This window comes from Rhinolophus hipposideros, assembly GCF_964194185.1.
Source record: "Rhinolophus hipposideros genome assembly, chromosome: 11".
Classification (NCBI taxonomy): domain Eukaryota; kingdom Metazoa; phylum Chordata; class Mammalia; order Chiroptera; family Rhinolophidae; genus Rhinolophus; species Rhinolophus hipposideros.
Genome location: NC_138057.1, coordinates 5,787,984 through 5,809,930, shown reverse-complemented (window position 1 = coordinate 5,809,930; position 21,947 = coordinate 5,787,984). Strand labels below are relative to the sequence as shown.

Genomic DNA, 21,947 nt, shown 5'->3' with positions numbered 1-21,947 from the left:
TTTTCTATCCTGTTACACCTAATCAACAATTTTTGTATTAGTAATTTTAATTATTGAGCTTTAAATGTTTTCACGTTTAGTTTTTCATTTTTTCTTGTATTAAAATAAACTTAAGAATCTTCTCTTTATAAAAGAAAAATGCGAGTACCTTTGGCATTGTTTAGAAGTTCATTACGTGGTTATTTAAATGTGAAAACACTGGGGTGAATCTGCAGGATGGAGGACAAGTACACATCCAGCTAACTAACATCTTTCCGTTTTTCAAAAAATGAACGAAAGTTACAAGGACCCTATAAATTAAAAGAGAAAGATTTTAGTGCTCACCAGAACCACCATGTACCCCAAAGTCAGTTTGGTTTTACTTGTCTAATTTTTCACAATTTCTACCAGAGACCAAGTATTACAGTTGTAATTCTGACAAGTGAGCGCGGGCTCCAATGGAGCTGAGGGGGCAAGTACCAGAGGCCGTCATTGAAGGTCCAAGCCCAGTGGGACTCTGTCTGAGAAGGCGGACCCCGAGCCCTGGGGTATTGGAGGAGCGTAGTCCACCGGGGGGAGGTTTGGGTAGCGTGGGTTCGCCCTCTGGAACACTGTCGGTATAGCAGACTCCTCTCCGGAGGCATTGTGGGTAGCGTAGTCCCCCGCTCCAGGGCATTGTGGTAACGTAGTCCCGCACCCTCGGAGCGGTTTGGTAGCCACAAACCGCGCCTAGGAGCTTCAGGGCCGTTGTAGTCTCCGGAGCATTGTGGGTATTGTGGCCCCGCGCTCTGGCGCATTGTGGGTATTGTAGTCCCATCACGGGACATTGCGGATAGTGTAAGCCCCGCCGCTCCGGGGCATTGTGGGTATTGTAGCCCCGCGCTCGGCGAGCACCATGGGTAGCGTAGTCCCTCGCCCCGGGGCATTGTGGGCATTGCAGTCCCTCTCTGGGGCAATGTGGGTATCGCTCTCCTACGCCCCCCGTGGGTAACTTGGCGCGTGGTGGCCGTCCTTCGGCTCTTGTGGTGAGCGAGCCCGCGATGGCCGCCCGCTCCCGGGGAAGGAGGGTTGGAAAACTGGGGGAGGGCGGGAGGAGGATGTCTCACTCTGGCCGCGGATTCCTTGAGGTTTGATTTCCCGGGTGGGATTCGGGGGCTGGGTGCCCAGCGTCCTGCCCTGTAGGGGCCGGGAATAGTTCGCGTAATTTGGGGAACACGGGCACCCTTGGCTCGGAGCAGACGTCCCCACAGTTGTAGCCGGGAGGCTCGGGCTTCCTTCTTGGGTGTTCATGGGGGGCGAGCGGCTGGGTGGTGCCCACCGTGGTGGTGGAGGTACCGCTTGACCCCCGAGGACCCGGGTTTGGGGGAGGCGTTGGCCTAGAGCAAACACCCAGACTTATTTGAATGGTGAGGGGCAGCTGGGGCCGAGTGACCTGGGTGGCGACCTCCGAGCCCTGGGGAAAATGAAACGGCCTAGCGGAGGCAGCCGTGTGCTGGCTTGCGTGGGAGTCCTTGTGCCCCCCATGAGCTTCGGGACACAGAACTTTCACCAAACCCCACGAGGCTGCTGGTTGAGCCCTTGAACTACTCGGGGTGAAGCAGGGGTAAGACATCCAGACTTAAGTTCTTATTTTTAACTTTTCATTATGAAAACATTGCAAGCATACCCAGAAGTAGTTGTGAAGTTCCATGGACACATCACTCAGATTCACCACGTATCAGTGAGAAGCTGTCCTTTCCCCCTACATCTGCAACCACCAGCGTGCATCTTTTTGGGCATTGTCTCTCCGCAGGGGCCTGTGTCACACCTGCAGTGGGAGACCCCACCTCTCCAGGGAGAGTTCAAATCCAGGTCTGCGCCTTTCTCACTGAAGCTGTTGTCAGTGTGGAAAGGTAAAACTTGTGTCTTGCACATGCTAAATCCTCAGTAATGTTAGTGTTTTTACTAAATCCCATAGGCACAGAGATGATGATGTCATGCTGGGTGCCAGCATGACGTCAGAGCAGGTTTTCTTTAAAACCCACACCCTAACTGTCCATGGGGCTGTCCTCCCCTTCCTGGTTCTGATACTTTAGTGAAGAGGACCCAGCTGCAGGCTTGGGAGTTTCCAGCCTGCAGTCTGGGCTGGGAGAGAATCCTGAGGCTGGAGCTGCTTCTGTTGTGCCCAAGTCGACCCTGGAGCACCCTGAGCTCCCTCCAAGTCCAGAGGGGCTGCCTATGAGGGAAGGGAGAACACCTAGGGGCCTGGAAGCCCCATCTCAGGTGGGCAGGACTTCCTTGTGTTCCTGTGGTGTCTTTGTTTATCATGGAGGCGATGCATTGCTTTGCTGTCCTTGATATCTTGCTGGTAATATCCACTCTGGGCTCAGCTGCAAGTGGTTTCCGAGGAAACCAGGCCTGTGCTTGAAGGGGCACACCCCTCTACCCTCATTCAGTGGCGTCCCAACATCTACAAGGAACACCCTCCCAGACAGTCATGCAGCTGTATTCTCAGGGCCTTGCAGTGCTGGCAAAACAAAGGTGGTGAGAAGTAGTGTTTTGAGAGCAGTAGTCCGGTGTTGGAGGTGTGCTTTCAGTTCACTGCCATGGTTTATTTCCTCAGCCATCTTGTACATTAAGTAGTAGAATTCTCATTTTATAGAGAGGGAAATGTAATAACATTTATTTTGGAGCTAGCTATTCTTTAACTTTCAAAGTTTTAATGAAAAGTTAAAAGTTTTCATTTAAAAACTTGCTCTATTTTTCAAGTTCGTGTGATACTTCTAATGCTGATAAAACTTTCTGCTGATCCTTGGTCTCAGTCCCTAATGACATTAACTTCTGTTGATAACATTAATGGCACCAACAGAAGGCAGGAATCACACCATCCAGTGTTTGCAGTTTACTCCCCCGCCCCTTAAGGTTTCTTCTACTTTCCTTATTTTGGGGGTGTGAAGGGAGATGGGTTATTAAATTTAAAATTATGAAAATTTTACAAATACAGCCAAAAGCAGTGAGAATACTCTAAGAGCACCTGTGTGTGCCCCTCGCTTAGCTTTAGCAGTTGATAACATTCTGCTCTTCCTTTTAGTTTTTTCTGAAGTATTTTGCAGCAAATCCCAGGTAACATTTCACCTGTAAATACTTCAGTATGCATCTCTTTTGAATAAGGACTTTAAAGAAAATAACCTGTATACCATGTTACATCCAACAAAGTAACCAAAATTCTTTAATGTCATCTGATAGGCTGTGTTCAATTTCCCCAGTTATCTCAAAATGCCTTGCTTTAAAGCCTGCTCTCAACAACCCAGGTAAGAGGCATGTGTAGGACAATACTGGGAATCCTGCCTTCTGTATACCCCTTCGCTTTTTTTTTTCCAAATATTTTTTTTTCTTTTTATTAGTTTCAGGTGCACAAGACAAGGTAATACTTAGACGTTCATCATTTATATCCCTCACACTGTGAACCCCCCTCCCCCCCTCCACTATCCCTCCGACATCACACCGAGCCATCACATTATATATATAAAATTATAGTTGGCATTCTCAGGGATGCTGTAGATGCCTGATCACGGCACTGTACACTGGAAGCTAAACAATAATGAATGCCCCTTCGCTTTTCTTCTCACCTGTTCTAGCCCTGGGATCTTTGTTAATGGCATGATTCTAAGATTCTACGTACTGCATGACCTCAGGCTTCTTGCCTTCTTGTTTTCCAGATTTCTCACTAATCTGATGAGTCTTGTCAGTTCTTCCCTTTCTCCTTTCTCCTTACCTTTATGTTAGCTGAGCATATTGTCTTTCCCCATGTTCTAGTTCATCTTCATGTTACAAAAGGGTCTTTTATTGTGGGTTCTGAAGTCAGATTCTGAGTCTCCCCTACTACTGATGCTGTGACCTTTGCGTTTGCCTTCCATCTGTGTCCCTCCCTTTTTCTCATCTGTGAAATGGAGCTAATAGCAATGTTAGGGTTGTGAGGTGGAAATGTGATCCCACTTTGGAAGGGCTGAGGGTGCCTGGTGCATAATGAGTACTCAGGAAATGGTGATGGTGATTATCCTTTCTGAACGACACCCCCAGTGAGCCTTTCCAGAGTCATCTTCACCCTGTACTCCACTGAACTCTGCTTTATAGCCACTTGGGAATCTGTTCTAGTCCATGCAGTTTTATTTTCTCATGTCTTTATGCTTCACACATTCACCCTTGTTAACCAACTAGCTCAGAAGTTTCTTCAGTGCAGAGATTTCTGAGTGTTTTCAGAAAGCAGTCCCACTGTCCCCTTTAATCCCAGAGCACTTAGGCATGAGGACTGTGGCAAGCATGGTGCGTATCGTCTAACTGTCCCGTTGGTATTGAGATGGTTCTTTGAGGGACAGGCACCTGTCTGGCTCCTGACTCCTCTTGGGTCACTGCTTGGCACTCAGCTGTGAAGATATGAGGGCTTGTCCTTTCTGCATGGAAAGGGACATTTGTGTGGGGAGTGATGGAAACTCGATGGAAAAGGGGGTTGGGCTGTTATTGGGGAGGGTCATGGGTGCTGGAATAATAGGTGTGGATCTTGTTCTGTGGTCAGTGGCAGCCACTGCAGAGTTTTGACCAGAGGGGAGGTCACGATTTCTTCCTTCACTTATTGCCTCTTCTCTCTAATCCCCTTGAAAGTCACCAAAAGAGTTGTCTACACTTGATAAATCCACTTTTTTCTTCAGCCAGTCATTTCCATTTCCAGATATTTGGGATTTTTCTAGATGACTTATTGTTACCGATTTCTTATTTTAATTGCATTCAGATCAAAGAACAAATTATGTGTAATGTCAGTTCTCGTAAGCTGTGAGTTATTTCACGACCCAGCATATACAGTGTCTTGGTGAATTTACCATGGGCCCTTGAAAAGAATGTATTCTGCAGTTGTTGGATGTCGTTCTAATGTTAGGTCAAGTTGGTTGATTGTTATGTTCAGATCTTCTATTATGATGTGTTTAGTTATTTTTATCAATTTACTTAACAATAGTTTAATCAATTTTATCTATTAATAGTTATTTTATCAATTACTGTGACAAGGTGTTAAATTTTTTTAACTAGGATTGTAAAATTGTCTATTTCTCTTTTAATTCTGTTAATTTTTGCTTTATGTATTGTGAAACACTTATACAAATATATTTACCTTTAGTATATCGTTCTGATGATTCAACCCTTTTATTATTATGAAACATCTCTTTATAGCTCTAGTAATACTCTTTCTTTTGAAATATACTTTATCTGATATTAATATTGCCACTCCAGCCTTCTTATGATTACTGTTTGCATGGTACATCTTTTAACATCCATTTTCTTTCCGCTGACCTGTCTTTATATTTAAAGTGTGCTTTTTGTAGACAGCGTGTGGTAAGGTCTTGCTTTTTTATCCAGTTTGACAATCTGTGCCTTTTAATTAATTGGTACCCACCAATTATTTCATGTAATTATTGGTATGGTTAGCTTTAGGTCTCTCCGTTTGCTGTTTGTTTTCTATTTGCCTCCTCTGCTTTTTGTTCATCTGTTTCTATTCCTGCCTTCTTTGGGTCAATTGATTATTTTTTGGAGTTCCTTTTAATTGCCATTTAGCCATACTGCTTTGCAGTTTTACTTTTTATTTTTAGTGATTGCTCTAGATATAACAATATAAACCCATACCTTTTCAGTCTGTGTAGAGTTAATATTGAAATAGTTCATGTAAAACAAGCGATCGTGCAGTCCCTCCTTTCCCCTATCCTTTATGCTCTAGTTGTCATATGTATCGCATCTACATATGCTATCAATCACACAAGGTGATTCCAAGATTTTTGCAATAAACAGCCATACGTATCTTTAAAAAATTAGGAGAAAAAAAAGAGATAGACTTTTTTTGTGTATGAACATACCATTTCTGATGCTCTTCAGTCATCACAGAAGATCCAGGTTTCCATCTGGCATCATTTCTCTTCAGCCTGAAGAAATGATTTCTTGTAATGCAGGTCTGTGGGCAATAAATTATCTTGGTTCTCTCATTAATCTTGGGTACTTTCAGAAATGCTGGATTGTATGTGTATGTTTAATATTATAGGAAACTGCCAGACGGTTTTGAAAAATTGTTTTGCAATTTTACAATCCTATAAGCATTGTATGAGAATTCTGTTGCCTCCTGGCATTCTAAAACTGGTATTGTCTTTAAGCCATTTTAGTTGATACAAAGCTTATTAAGTTATTAAGTTGATCTGGTTTTTTTACTTCTTTTCTAATTATTGTTTCTAATTATTGTTTCTTTTAATTATTTTCCTTCACTTTGTGTTATGTCTTCTAACCAAATATTGGCATAGAGCTAGTGAGATCACACATCCTTCGCTTGTTCCTGATTTTGGGGAATTCATTCAGTATTTTACTATTAAGTATGGTGTTAGCTCTAGGATTTTTCAGTAGGTGTTTATTAAATTGAGGACATTTGCTTCTATTATTAGTTTGCTGAAAGTTTTTAATCATGTATAACCATTGAATTTTGTCATTTTTTTCCCCTGATTTTTCTTTTATTCTGTTAATGAAAATAATTAAATTGATTGCTTTTCCATTTTTAAATTAACATTGCATTTCTTAGGTAAATCTCACATGGTCATGATGTATTATTATCCTTGTAACATATTGCTAGATTTGACTTGCTAATGTTTTTAAACGATTTTTATATGAGGGATATTGGTCTGATTTTTCTTCTTGTAATATCTTTTTCAGGTTTTGGTAGCTGGGTTGTGGCAGCCTCACAAAGTGAATTGGGGAGTATTCCCTTCTTTTCCTACTGAAGTTTTGATAGAATTTATTAGTGATCCTGGACATTTCTTTCTGATAAAGTTTAAAATTATGATTTTTATATCTTTAGCAGATATAGGGCTATTCCAAATTTCTCTTTTAGTTTTGATAACAGGGAATTTGTTTATTTCATCTAACTTTTTAGAACTTTGGGCCAACAATTTATTTCTTTTAATAGGCATCCCTTATTGTCCTTTTCGTGCCTGTATAATTTGTAATAATGCTTCCTCTTTCAATCTTGATACCAATCATTTGACTTTCCTTTTGTTTTTTGTTATTTAATCACTCTTCCTATGGGTTTAGCAATTTTTAAATGGGATTTGACCCTCTTTTATTATTTTTTATGATAAAAAAAACAAAACCTACATTTACTCTCAATAATTTTTATGTGTACAGTTCAGTATTGTTAACTGTATCCACACTGTTATACAATAGATCTCTAGAACTTTCTCATCTTGCATGAGTGAAACTACCCATTGATCAACAGCTTCCTGTTTCCTCTTCCTGGTAACCACCATTTTCCTTTCTGTTTTTGTTAACTTACATTCCTCATATAAGTGGAATAATGCAATATTTGTCTTTTTGTGACTGGCGTATTTCACTTAGCATAATGTCCTCAAGGTTCATCCATGTTGTAACAAAAGGCAGGATTTCTTTCTTTTGTTAAGAGTGAATAATATTCCATTTTATGTATTTACCACTTTTTTTTTTTTTATCCATTCACCTGTCGATTGACATTTAGGTTGCTTCCACATCTTGGCTAACATGAGTGTGCAAATATCTCTTTAAGGTCCTGTTTTCAACTCCCATTGTTATTTTTTTTTAGGAACCTCCCTACTATTTTCCATAACGGCTGCACCATTTTACAATCCTGGCAACAGTGCACTAGGGTTTCAGTTTCTCCACATCTTTGCTGAAACTTATTTTCTGGTTTTTTGATAATGGCCATTCTAATAGGTGGAGGTGGTATCTCACTGTGATTTTGATTTACATTTCTGTGATACTCTGTGATGCTTAGCATCTTCATGTGCTACTAACCATTTATATCTCTGAGGAAATGTTTATTCAAGTCCTTTGCCCACTTTTTAGCCAGGTTATTTGTTTTTTGTTCATGAGTTGTAGGAGTTCTTTATATATTCTGGATATTAACCTCTTATCTGGTATATGGTTTGCATCTATTTTCTCCCATTCTGTAGGTTGCCTTTACACTCTGTTGATTTTTTTCCTTTGCTGCGTAGAAGTTTTTAAGTTTTATGTAGTATCACTTGTCTGTTTTTGCTTTTGTTGTTTGTGTTTTTGGTGTTATTGCCCATTCCAATGTCATGAAACTTTTTTTCCTGTTACCTTTTAATATTTCGGGCCTGGGGCTTAGCAATTTTAATATTTGCAAATAATCAACCTTGGGCTTAATTACCTTTAAAGTTTCATTTATATTTCATTGAGTTTTTTCCTAATTAATTATTTTCTTCTTATTTATTTCCTCTTTATTTCATAGCTTCTTAAGGTGGAAGCTGAGTTTTTGTAAATTAAAACTTTTTGGTGCATTCATATAAAGCTATAGCTTTCCCATTAAGAAATGCTAGAGCTGCTGTATTTGTTTGCTAGCACTGCCATAACAAAACACCACAGACCAGGTGGCTTAAATAGCAGAAATTTGTTTTCTCACAATTCTGGGTGCTAGAAGTTGAAGACTGAGGTGCTGACAATGTTGGTTTCTTCTGAGGCCTTTCTTTGGCTTGTAGATAGCCTTCTCCCTGTGTTTACATGGATTTCTCTGTGGAACTGTTTTGTATTCAAATTTCTTTTATAAGGATACCAGTTATATTGGATTCAGGCCAATCCTCATAATGTCATTTTAACTTAATTACCTCTTTAAAGAACCTACATCCAAATAAAGATTAGGACTTTCACATACGGATTTGGTAGGGACATAGTACAGCTCATAACAACTCTATATCACAAATTTGGTTAGTTGCGATATGTTGTATTTATTAGAATTATTCAGTTTGGAACACTTCTTTATGTCCCTTGGCATATTTGCTTCTATCCATATCTCTTTTAGACCAGTGTTGCTTAATTTCTAATCATGGAGGTCTTTCTAGATTACTGTTAATGATTTCTACTTTAATTCCATCTTGGGCAAAGAACATACTCTTTTTAAGTTTTAGTCCTTTGAAATTGGTGACTCGTTTTATATGCCTTGGAATTTCATTTACCTTGATGAATATCCTATGTGCACCTCCTGCACTTGGGTTTATTGTTGTATAAATGTAAATTATATCAATACTACCTGTTAGTGTTTTTTAAAATCTTCTGTTTCCTTACTGATTTACTGTCAATTTGCTTTATCATTTACTGAGAGGTATGGTAAGTTTTATTAGCTATGATTATGATTCTGTTTCTCTTCTTCACTCTGCTATTTTTCCTTCATGTATTTTCTCCTAGTCTGTGGCCTGACTTTTTATTTTCTTACCAGTATCTTTTGCAGAGCAGAAGTTTTTAATCTTAACAGAATCCAACTTACCAATTTTTTCTTTTGTGGATTGTGCTTTTGGTGTTACATATGAGAAGACATTGCCAAACCCAAGGTCATCTAGATTTGTTAATTTTTGTGAAAGGTGTAAGATCTATGTGCAGATTCTTTATTTTTCACTGCATGTGGATGTCCAGTTGTCCACTACCATTCATTAAAAAGACAGTTCTTTCTCCATTGAATTTCCTTTGCTCCTTTGTCAAAGATCAGTTGACTATTTGTGTGGGTCTATTTTTATACCCTCTATTCTGTTCCATTGATTTATCTATTTAAATTTTTTTTTTTTTTGCCAATCCCACACTCTCTTAATTACTGTGACTTTATAGTGTTGTGAAATCCGATTGTGTCAGTCTTCTGACTTTGTTCTTTAGTATTATGTTGGCCTTTCCATACAAACTTTGGAACAAGTTTGATGACATCCTCAAAGTAAGTTGCTGGGATTTTGATGGAGATTGCACTGAGTGTATAGATCAGGTTGGGAAGAACTGACATCTTAATATTGAGTCTCCCTATTCATGATATGGACTATCTCCATTTATTTAGATCTTCTTTGATTTCTTTCAGCAGAGTTTTATAGTTTTCCTCATAGTAGATCTTATAAAAATTTTTAAAAAGTTTTATACCTAAGTATTTCACTTTACTGGGATCTAATATACATGTGGTGGTGGTTTTAACTTCAAATTTCATTTGTTCATGGCTGGCATATAGGAATGTAATTGTTTTTTGTGTATTAACCTTGTATCGTGCATCCCTGATATAATCACTTATTAGTTCCAGAAATTTCTTGTTAATTCTTTGGGATTTTCTACATAGACAGTCAGGTAATCTGCAGACAAAGACAGTTTTATCTGCTCCTTCCCAATCTGTATACCTATTATTTCCTTTTCTTCTTACATTAGCTAGGAATTCCAGTAGGATGTAGAATAGGAGTGGTTAAAGGGAATATCCTGGCCTTGTTTCTGATCTTAGCAGGACAGCATCTAGTTTCTCAGCATTAAATAAAGCTGTAGACTTGGCACTCTTCAAGCATAGCCACAGTTATTTATAGAGGGTATCATTACAGTCCATTCTTAACCTAAGCCTAATAAAATTAATATTGATTTATTAATGCCATCTAATATCTAGCCAGTGTTCAAATTTCTTTGATTGCCTCAAAAATGTCTAAACAAGATCCATGTATTTGATGGATATGTCTCTTAAACCTCCTTTTATTCCATAAATGTGCTCTTGCATGTGTCTCCTCTCTGTCTCTGTCTCTGTCTCTGTCTCTGTCTCTCTCTGTCTCTCTCTGTCTCTGTCTCTCCCTCTCTCTCTCTCTCTCTCTCTCTCTCTCTCTCTCTCTCTCTCTCTCTCTGTCTCTCTCCAATGTCCCAGCCATTAACTTGTTCAAGGCTTTACATTTTTAAGAAAATTATAAACATGTCAATTTACTCTTCAGTACTTCAATTTCTTAACTCATTTTTCTCTATATCCAGAATATTATGATCACACCTAACAATATTCACAGTAATTCTCTAACATCATTTAATACACAGTTCATACTGAATTGTTCTTTATAGTCCCCCAAATGTTCATTTGTCCATACAAGGTCTATAGATCACATCTGAAGAATGGTTTATCTCTTATGTAGCTTTCCATTAGAGAAAATCTCCCCTCTTAAAAATTTCCATATGAAATTGATTTGTTGAAGACCTGGGTCATTTGCTGACTGCCCATTCTTAAGTTTCAAATCTTGGGAACCTAAGCTTGGATATATGTAATAAGTGGAAGGGACTGTGAAATCAGATTATAGCTTCTACCCTGCCTCAAGTCTCCCCGCAAATCTACAATTTGTGGAGCCTGTAGCACTTTCTGTTTTGAGTTTGCTGGACCTTGTCCTTTGGCCTTGGGGCAGATGTGGATGGGGAACTAATGTTTTCATGATAGGTCATTTTATTTCTCAACATGAATGCTCACCTGTGGCCAATCTGGGGCCATTTTCCTCCTAAGAGAGTCTACAACAGTGACAAAATCTCACCCAGCTGCTGGGGGCTTCATTTCCCAACTGGACATTGGGGCTAAGCCTGCTACTGGCCCAGCTCTGGGAGTCTTATTTACAGGACACTGGTTACAAATGAGCTGCTCTGATGCTCTTTGCAACCTCTGTTCCCCTCGCTCCTGATGAACTAGGAGGCTGGATGAAAGGGTACTCCTGCTAAGCAACCCTTCACTTCTCTTTCCCCAGCTCTGCCTCTGCAACTTGACTGTTCTCTAGGAAGAGCACTCAGCAGGCCAGGAATATGGCCCCAGGGCTCCTGACAACCAGGGACGAGGTGAGTCCTGAAATTTCTTTCTAGCTGGTGCAGGATGGACCATCAACCTTTCCTTGTCCTGGAGCTGCCTTGCTGGTTTTCTAGCCCTGATTTTAGAGGTGTAGCCTGGGTTACTTGTAGCCTTTTCTCAGCCTCCTTTGTTTCATTCATGACTCAGGCATTCACCAAGTAGTAAATTGTGATCAGCACAGTTGAAATACAAATATAACACATTTGTGCTTGGGTGCCCAGCAATTCCCAGGGCCTAACAAAGTCAAAGAAGGCTTTTTAACAAAGTGAAGGAAGGCTTTTGAAGGAGGAGCTGACTGAGCTGCCCCTGATGGACTTAGCAAGTTGAACAGCTGAGGAAAGCTATTCCTGTGGGAATGGGGCAGGGAGCTTAGGCTCAGACACTGGGTGACTGACAGGTTGTTCCTCACCGTACGGGAAGCTTGGAGCAGCCAGTGGCCTTTGGTCACATCAGTTTTCTCTTTGTAGAGGTGAGGGTGCTGACTTGCTGTCATCCAAAATCATGGAGGCCTCCAGTCAGTGGCATGACATATTTAAGTCTTGGAGGAAAAACTGTCAACAGAAAAGCTGTCAAGAATGAAGGAGAAATGAAGATGTTTCCAGGTAAAATCATGAAGAATATATTCTAACTTAAATACCTATCAGCTTAAAATAGACTGCTATAATTACAGAATGATATACATAAACCACATGGTAACCACAACCCAAAAACCTACAAGAGATGTACAAAGAATAAAGAGAAAGGAACCCAAGCAAAACACTAAAGAAAACCAGCAAACCACAAGGGAAGAGAACAAGAGGAAGAAAAGAAATGAGGAGAACTATAAAAACAACCAAAAAGAAATTAATAAAATGGCGCCAAATACACACTTACCAATAATTACTTTAGATGTAAATGGATTAAATGCTCCAATAAAAAGACATTGGTTTTTTTAATATAATTTAAGGCAAACATAAAAAAATTATAAATCTATGTTAACTGGCATAAAATGTATAAGGATGTAATCTATGACAATTACAAAATATGGGAAAAGAGGTGGAAAAGTATAGGAGCAGAGTGTTTGTATACTGTTGAAACAAAGTAGGTAGATTTTTACAGGTTTAACATGTTAATTGTAATCTGCAAGGAAACCACTAAGAAAATACTAAAAAATGTCAGAAAAGGAAAGAAGGGAATAGAAGTGTTACATGAAAAGAAAATTTAAAAAATGTTAAAAAAGTCATAAATGGAGGAATTGAAGAACAAAAGACATACAGACACAGAAAACAGATAGCCAAATGACAGAAGTAAATCCTTCCTTTAGTAATCACATTAAATGTAAATGGAATAAACTCCCCAATCAAAAAGCACAGATTAGCAAACTGGATTAAAAAAAACCAAGATCGGATTCTAAAAAAATGGCGGCATGAGGTGAGCCTCTGGAAATCTCCCCTGGAATTTACAATAAATTGAACAGCTAAAACTCCACAAAGGACTCCCTGCACAGCAGACAGACAAGACGAAGAGGCTCACTACTGAATTCACTTAAAGGTGGGGAAATTGTGCAAGCAGGGGAGGAGGGAAGGGAGAAGTGCGCAGATGGAGCCGCGCGGTCACAGGACACAGACCTAGCTCAGTGCTCTGAGCTCGCTGCATCCCTGAACTCCCACAGTTGCGGGAGAGGGAAGAACTTGGACTACTAGGGCTCTGCTTATGGCCCACAGGGCTAAAGGGACAGCATATAACACGGTTGAACCAAAAGCTCATGTCAGAGACCTCAGAGCAAAGACTGAGGGAAGAAGGCTGAAAACGGCGGTTTAAGCCCTCACTTCTGAGCAGAGAACAGAAGCTGTAGGCACTGAGACTAGCCGCCCCTCCCTCCCCTACCTGAGCTCCCCCCGCCCCCATCTACCCAGTGCTAGAAGTGGAATAGTAGCACTGTCAGATCAAAAGAACAGAATATTGGCAGTTCTGAGAACTGTGGTCCACAGACAGATTCGCAGCCCAACTAGTTCCGGCAAAGGGGAGGGTGCTGTGGAAGTGGTAGTCTGTGGTGATGGTCGCGGCCATTGCTCTGGGCCACCTCTCACAACTCACCCCGCCACTGTCCCCACCTATCTGGATGGATACCTGCAGGAGTAAACAGAACTGCTGAAACACACGGGCTCTGAATCTGGTGCAGGAAGAGCTTTGGAACTTCAAAAACTCTCCACATCCCCACAGGGATGCAGCACCCTATGACCCAGGCAAACTGTTAATGGAGGAGCAGCCTGCCTTCCAGGGAATCCCCCCATTGGGTGAGAAGCTGGAATAGTGCAGAGAAAACAACACTACAGTGTGAGAGAGAAAATGGCTGCAGTTGGAGAGAAAATAAGACATTTTACTAACACGTACTGGAAAACAAAAGAAAGACCTCTTCCTATCAACTTGTGTTAGAACCCACTCCTGGAGATGTCTAGGAAGAGAAATAATAAATCATTAATTGCCACGAATAACCAAGGCAACAAGACAGCTCAGAAAGAAAGTGAAAAGTCTCCAGAAAAGGAACTTAAAGATACGGAAATATGTGACTTAAATGACAGAGAATTGAAGGTGTCAGTTCTGAAAAAACTCAACGAGATGCAAGAAAACATGGAAAGGCAGTTTAATGAACCCAGAAACACAATCAAAGAACAACACGAACATTTTACCAAAGAGACTGAAATTTTAAAAAAGAACCAAATAGAATTTCTGGAGATTAAGAACTCAGCAGAAGAAATGAAGAATGAAATAGCCAGCTCAGGTAGTAGAGTTGACCAGATGGAGGAAAGAATCAGTGACATCAAAGATAGAAACCTGTAAATGACACGGATGGAAGAAGAAAGAGACTTGAGACTTAAAAGAAATGAAAGAACTCTACAAGAACTTTCTGACTCCATCAGAAAAAGCAATATAAGAATAATGGGCATACCAGAAGAGGAAGACAGAGAGAAGGGAACAGAAAGTATATTCAAACAAAGTTTGGGAAGTTCTCATCAACTTGGAAAGAACTGGATTCTCAAATCCAAGAAGCAAACAGAACACCTAATTACCTCAACCCCAGCAGGCCTTCTCCAAGGCACATTGTATTGAAGCTGTCTAAAATCAACGACAAAGAAAGAATCCTCAAGCCAGCCAGAGAAAAGAAGATGGTAACCTACAAAGGAAAGCCCATTAGATTATCATCAGGTAACCTAGTGGTGGCATAACTGGTGGCATATAGTCCAGCCACTATGGAAGGCCGTGTAGAGATTCCTCAAAAAATTCTGAGTAGGATTACTGTATGACCCAGCAATCCCTCTCCTGGGTATCTACCCAAAAAATCTGAAAATATTTATCCATAAAGACACATGTGCTCCAATGTTCATTGCAGCTTTTTTTATGCTGGGCAAGACATGGAAACCAAAATGTCCTTTGATAGATGAATGGATAAAGAACTTGTGGTATATATACTCAATGGAATACTATTTGGCGGTAAGAAAAGATAAAATAGGACCATTTGTGACAACATGGATGGATCTTGAGATTATAATGATAAGTGAAATAAGTCAGTCAGAAAAAGCAGAGAACCGTGTGATCTCACTGATATGTGGTATATAAACCAAAAACAACAAAAGAACAAGACAAACAAATGAGAAACAAATAGACTGAGAAATGAGAAAACTAATAGACACAGACAATAGTTTAGTGGTTATCAGAGGGTAAGAGGGCAGGGAGATGGTAGATGAGGGTAAAGGGGATCAAATATATGGTGATGGAAGGAGAACTGATTCTGGGTGGTGAACACACAATGTGATTTATAGATGATGTAAGACAGAATTGTACACCTGAAATCTATGTAACTTGACTAACAATTGTCACTCCACTAAACCCTATTTAAAAAATAAAAAAGGGGCCGGCCCGGTGGCGCAGGCAGTTAGAGCTCCGTGCTCCTAACTCCGAAGGCTGCGGGTTCGATTCCCACATGGGCCAGTGGGCTCTCAACAAAAAAAAAAAAAAAAAAAAAAAAAAAAAGAAACCAAGATCTATATATGTGCTGTCTAAGAAACTCACTTTAGATATAAGGACATAAAGAGGTTGAAAGTGAAAGGATGGTAAAAGATATTCCATATGAAAAGTAACCATAAGAGAACTGGGATAACTGTGTCATGAGACAAAATAGACTTTAAATGAAGAATAGTTTATAAAAGATTAGGAAGGACGTCATATGTTGATAAAAGGTTCACTAAAGAAAGAAGATAAACAATTGTGTATATATACTATGTTTTCTTTATGTTGATAGACACTTGGGTTGTTTCCACCTTTGAGCTATTGTGACTAATACTGTAATGGACATTGGTGAACAAGTATCTGTTTCATTCCCTGCTTTCAGTTCTTTTCTGGTTCCTATGGTAAATTGTGTGTTTAACTTTTTGAGGAAATGCTGAACTCTTTTTCCATAGAAACCACACATTTTACTTTTCTCAGTAGCAATGCATAAAGGTGCCAGTGTCTCCACACCCTGTCAAATTTGTTGTTTTCTGTTTCTTTGGCAATAACTGAAGATTAGTGGGACCGAAGTCCTATAACTAAGGATATGCAGAAGAAGCCATGTCAAGACTGGTAGGAGGGGCAGAGACATGAAATGGGCTGATCCCACACCCACGTGTGGCGGTTAATAATCAGGACTAATATCCCTCCAGGGGAAGTCTGCACGAGGAGCGAAGGGTCCCAATCCCACATTAGACACCTCAGCCTAGGGTTCTAATGCCAGGAAAAGAAGTCCCCATAACTTCTGGCTGGAAAAACCATTGGAGAGTGTGGCTGTATGAGATGGAGGGCTGCTGTAGTCTCAGGCATTCCTCTTAATGGATTTACTTGCTGATGGACTGACTTGCTCTGGGGCAGCAGCTCAAAAAGTGCCAGGAACTTATAAGAAGGAACTGAATTATATAGCTTCAGGGAGAGTGCTGGATGGGCAGCTTTCTCCCAGACAGAAGTGCTGGCAGAAACCATTGTTCCTTTGTTGAGTCTTCCCATGACCCAGCCTGCACTTGCAATGGGGCATCATATCTGAGTCTCCATCAACCTGCCTGACACTGTTTGCCCTACCCTGGTGATTACCTGAGACCCTGCCCCACCCAGCTTGCTGGCCCATCCAAGCAGCTTCCAGTGGCATTTCTATACAACTGGCCTATCTTGTCTCATGCTATGAGCTTTCCTAAAACCTCAGGTTCGCAAAGCCCACACAAGCAGCATCTGGCCTCAGCACGATCGCTAAGCAGTACCTCTTGCAGAACAGCGCCAAGCCTGACATTAGTGGCAGCCACATTAAGTTTACAGCTTAGCCTTTCCCAAACAAGAGTCCCAGGTATCTCCAAGCCCAGTAAAAGTGGGAACCATCTACGGATCACTTTGTAGCTCATATCAAGTATCCCCAGGCAGGGCACAGGCAATGGCTGAACTTGGCCTGCACCAGAGCCCCTCCCAAGAGGCCCCAAACCAACACATTCAGTGGCCAGCTTCACATCGCACTAGAGCACCATCCAACCACCTCCACAAATGACACACCCAAAGGGCAGACTCAGTAAGCACCAGAGAACTGCTAAAGCAAATCCTGCTCTATAGGGTCAGCCCCTGCATAACAGCTCCTCCACCGTGGTCACCGCCAGTTCTCACAACCAATCAGCCTGTGCATCAATCCCTCCCATTGATATGCCAACAGCAATCAAAGCTCAACTGCAATAGGAGGGCACACATAACCCACAGGAGACATATATGAAGCTCCTGGCTTGGGTGATAGGAAAATTGTGCCACTAGGATCCACCTACTACATAAGGCCAGTCTACCAAGACCGGGAGACATAGCAGCTTTACCTCATACATAGACACAAACCCAGGGAGGCAGCCCAAAGAAGAAGACAAAGAAACATGTCCCAAAAGAAAGAACACAACAAGGCTCCAGAAAAAGAACTAAACAAAATGCAATCTACCAGATGCAGAGTTTAAAACACTGGTTATAAGGATGCTCAGTGATTTCAGGGAGAACTTCAACAAGGAGTTAGAAATATGAAAATGGAGACAAACCAGTCAGAAATGAAGAATACAATAACTGAAATGGAGAATACATTGGAAGTAATCAACAGTAGATTAGATGAAGCAGAGGACTGAATCAATTATTTGGAACACAAGGTAGCAGAAAATACTCAATCAGAACAGCTAAAAGGAAAATGAATCCTAAAACATGAGGAGAGTTTAATGGGCCTCTGAGAGAATATGAAGCCTACCAACATTCATATCATATGGATATCAGAAGGATAAAGAGAGCAAAGAATTGAAAACCTATTTGAAGGAATAATGAGAGCAAACTCCCCTAACCTTATGAACGCAATAGACATACAAGCCCAGAGCACAGGAAGCACAGAGTCCCAAACAAGATGAAGTGAGAGGTCCACATCAAGTCACATCAAAATTAAAATGCCAAAGGTTACAGACAAGGAGAAAATTTTGAAAGCAGCAAGAGAAAAGCAGTTAATTTCCTAAAAGGGAACTCCCATAAGACTATTAGCTGAGTTCTCAACAGAAATTTTGCAGGCCAGAAGGGATTGGCAAGAAATATTCTGTGATGAAAAGCAAGGACCTACAACCAAGATTAGTCTGCCCAGCAAAACTATCATTTAGAATCAAAGGACAGAAAAAGAGCTTCCCAGACAAAAGTTTAAGGAGTTCATCACCACCAAACCATATTACAAGAAATGTGAGGAAGAGAAGGAAAAAGAAACATCAAAAAATATGAATAATAAAAAGGCAATAACTACATATCTCTCAACAATGTCTTTAAATGTAAATGAACTACATGCTTCAATCAAAGACAGTGGGTGGCTGAATGGATAAGAAAACAAGACTCTTAGCATATGCTGCCTACAGGAAACTCACTTGACATGGAAAGACACACAGACTGAAAATAAAAGGATGGAAAAAGTTATTTTATGAAAATAGAAACAAACAAACAAAAAGCTGGCATAGCAATACTTACACCAGACAAAATTGACTTTAAAACAAAGGCTATAATGAGACAGAGAAGGACCCAGAAATTCTACTTGTGGGTATTTATCCGAAGAACTCCAGAACACTAATTTGAAAAGACATATGCATCCATATGTTCGTTGAAGCATTGTTTGTTTACAATAGCCAAGGCATGGAGGCAACCTAGGTGTCCATCGATAGATGAATGGATAAAGAAGTAGTGCATATACAATGGAATGTTACTCAGCCAAAAAGAAAGAATGTAATCTTGCCACCTGCAATCACATGGATAGCCCTAGAGGGTATTATGCTAAGTGGAATAAGTTAGAGAAAGACAAATACCGTATGATTCACTTACATGTGGAATCTAAGCAAACAATCGATCAAAACAAACTCACAGATAGAGAGATCATTTTGATGGTTGCCAGTTGGGAAGGGGTTGGGGGGGATGGGTGAAAAAGGAGAAAAGATTCATAAGTACAAATTTATAGTTACAAAATAGTACTGTGAATGTAAAGTGTAGTATAGGAAATATGTATGGTATCAGGCGGGTACTAGATTTATTGGGGTGATCACATTGTAAGTTGTATAAATGTCTAATCACTATGTGTACACCTGAAACTAATATTGTATGTTAACTGTAATTGAAAGAAAAATTACAATAAATACAATACCATTAAAATCATTAAAAACAGAAATTCTTAACAAAACATAGAATTTGTATGCTGAAAACCACAAAATGCTGATGAAAGAAACCGAAGAACATCTCAGTAAATGGAGAGACATATCATGTTCATGGATTTGAATGGTCAACATAGTAAATATGTCACTTATCCAAACAGATATACAGGTTTAATGGAAATCTCATAACAATTCTATCAAGGCGTTTTGGTCCCTATAGACAAGTTTATTCTGAAATTTATATGGAAAGTCACGTGCTCCAGAATAGCTGAAATAACCTTTAAAATGAAGAATACGGTGGGAGGAATCAGCCTACCTGAATTCAAGGTCTGTCATGTAGCTACTGCAATCTATGATGTTTTTGATGTCATAGTCATAGAGATCAATAGAACAGAACAGAGAACTAAATAGATTTACCAGCGATGTGGGAAGGGGGATAATAGTCTTGAACACGTGGCACCAGGGGTCAAGGTAAAAGCAGGATCTGTGGCTCTCATCTGGGTGCCCCACATCAACCTTCTTGCTGCTGTGGCTCTGGATAGTGGCTTCCGTTGGCTGGTGGGTGAGGGTGGCTCCTGGGTGAGCAGGGATATGTTTGTGTTACAGGCACTAATGGCCTTCCGGGATGTAGCTGTGGCCTTCACCCGGAAAGAGTGGAAGCTACTAAGTCCTGCTCAGAGGATCCTATATCGGGATGTAATGCTGGAGAACTACAGCCACTTGGTGTCGCTGGGTAAGGACAGCCCTTCGCAGGTCTTGGACTCTGCCTGCGGGCCTTTTAAGATCTATGTAGCAGGCACCATGCTTTTGGCTGAGAAAGAAAAATAACATTTTCCCTATACCCCCAGAGAATATCTGGATTCTATAGAGTTGAAAATAGTGAAGTTGTGTGTGTGTGTGTGTGTGTGTGTGTGTTATTTGACTGCATTTCATTCCATGAAATGACTGTATTTCCAGCACTCTTCAAAGGCCTGGCCCCTCCTCCCAAGTGATCATGCTCCCAATGACGGAATATGTATTCACTCCTCAAGCACAGGGGAGAATCAGTGTACTGCCTTTAGTTCCAGGATCCCCCCTCCCGTTAGTTATCCTTTCTCAGCATTCAGAGAGCCTTTGCCCCACCTCTGTGCTTCCCTACTACTCCCTTTCAGTTATTGCATTCCCCAGTTGACTCTTGAGTTCTGTGATAGCCTTTTAAGCCACTAACCCAAGGTCACCTTGGTTTCTTTCCCTGTGAGTAGGAATTGCCTTTTCCAAACCCAAACTCATCACACAACTGGAGCAAGGGGACGAGCCCTGGAGAGAGGAGAGCGAATGTCCTCTGGACCTTTGTCTAGGTGAGTGGAAAGCACCAGGCAGACAAGGAGACAGGCCAGTGAAGCACTCAGCAGGTGAGGAAGTTCTGAGAAGCACCTGTGAGCTCCCGAGGGCAGCTCTCCTCCAGGCCTCCCTTCCATGCCATCCTGCTTACCCCAGAGAGGGCTTCCCTGGCACCCCGCCCTTGTCCCCCAGGGAGTCTCACTCTGCTCATTTGGCCTAGGATCTCCCTATTGGGCTTTTCTTAGTGGGCCTGATTGTCAATGTGGTAGTTGCCCTCTGAGCCTAAATCACCTGTCCCTGCTAGATACTGTCCAGTTTCTGTTCTTAACCTGGTAACTTTTTGTGCATCAGTTCCACCCCATAATTCCATAACTTTGTTTCTTTTATTTTATGATGTATTATTTAAGATTACAACAGGGTATGAAGAATTACACAATGAGTGCCAATGTGCCTTCCTGGCAAAGTCAGAAATAGAAAGTTGTAAGACCAGGCGACAGCCCTGGACCGACCCTGGTTGTATTCTGCTCCTCCACCTCGCCCCTGAGAATCCAGTTTCTGCATTAGCATCCCCATGACTGCCTATGCTTTTTATCCATTTGAAGGATAAAAGGTCCTTCAACCATATAGAGTGTTGTTTTGCATAGTTGTAAACTTCTCTGCACGTAGTATTATAATGCACACATTCTTCTTAAACAATGTGCAGGTTTAGTTTATACTTTTTAAAACCGTTACATGATTCCATTATGTGAATATTTCTATTTTAATGCAGTTGAATGATCAGTTCTCTTCTTCTGGACACTTAAGTTATTTCTAGTTTTTGGCTGTTTAATAATGTTGCTGTATATTCTTTTATTCCTTTGGAAACACATGCGAGAGTTTCTCCAGATGCCTGCCTAGGAGTGCAGTAGCTGGTTCGTAGGCATGCGTGGTCTCGACCTGATCAGGTTGTGCCACATTGTGTTCTGAAGCTGTTACCCCACTTTACTCTCCCAGTAGCAGTGACTAGAGCTCTTGTTCCACATCTTCACCAACACTAGGTACTGTCAGACCTCGTTTTTCAACCATCTCGTGGGGTTTGCTTTCTAGTGAGCACGAGCCTCTTTTCCTATATTGATTAGCCATTGGTGTCTCCTCTTCTGTGATTTAATTGTTCAAGGTGTTTCCCTCCTTGTCATTTGGGCTGTTTTTCTCTTATTGAATTGTAGACATTCCATATAAATTGTGGGAATGTTATAGATCTTTAATCCAACGGGAATTAATTTTATGTGAATGCTGGCAGGTAAGGATAAATTTTTTCTGTGGTTTATCTGTTTTCATTGTTT

General features: G+C 40.7%; 1 protein-coding gene across 6 annotated transcripts in view; it reads left to right on the top strand.

Moving 5' to 3' along the window:
• The first annotated feature begins 888 nt into the window (after nt 1-888).
• The window catches only part of ZNF169 (zinc finger protein 169), a 34,664-nt gene continuing 13,605 nt past the window's right edge, over nt 889-21,947 (top strand). For 2 of the 6 annotated variants that reach the window (XM_081067838.1, XM_081067836.1), the window contains exons 1-4: nt 899-1,004; nt 11,526-11,613; nt 19,912-20,038; nt 20,547-20,642. In XM_081067838.1, the coding sequence (XP_080923964.1) occupies nt 11,581-11,613; nt 19,912-20,038; nt 20,547-20,642 (256 nt within the window). In that variant the 5' untranslated portion in view covers nt 899-1,004; nt 11,526-11,580. Of the gene's footprint in view, nt 1,583-1,771; nt 1,872-11,525; nt 11,614-12,090; nt 12,226-19,911; nt 20,039-20,546; nt 20,643-21,947 lie in introns of all 6 variants that reach the window. The other 4 variants (XM_081067841.1, XM_081067839.1, XM_081067837.1 and 1 more) reach the window with 4 other exon arrangements.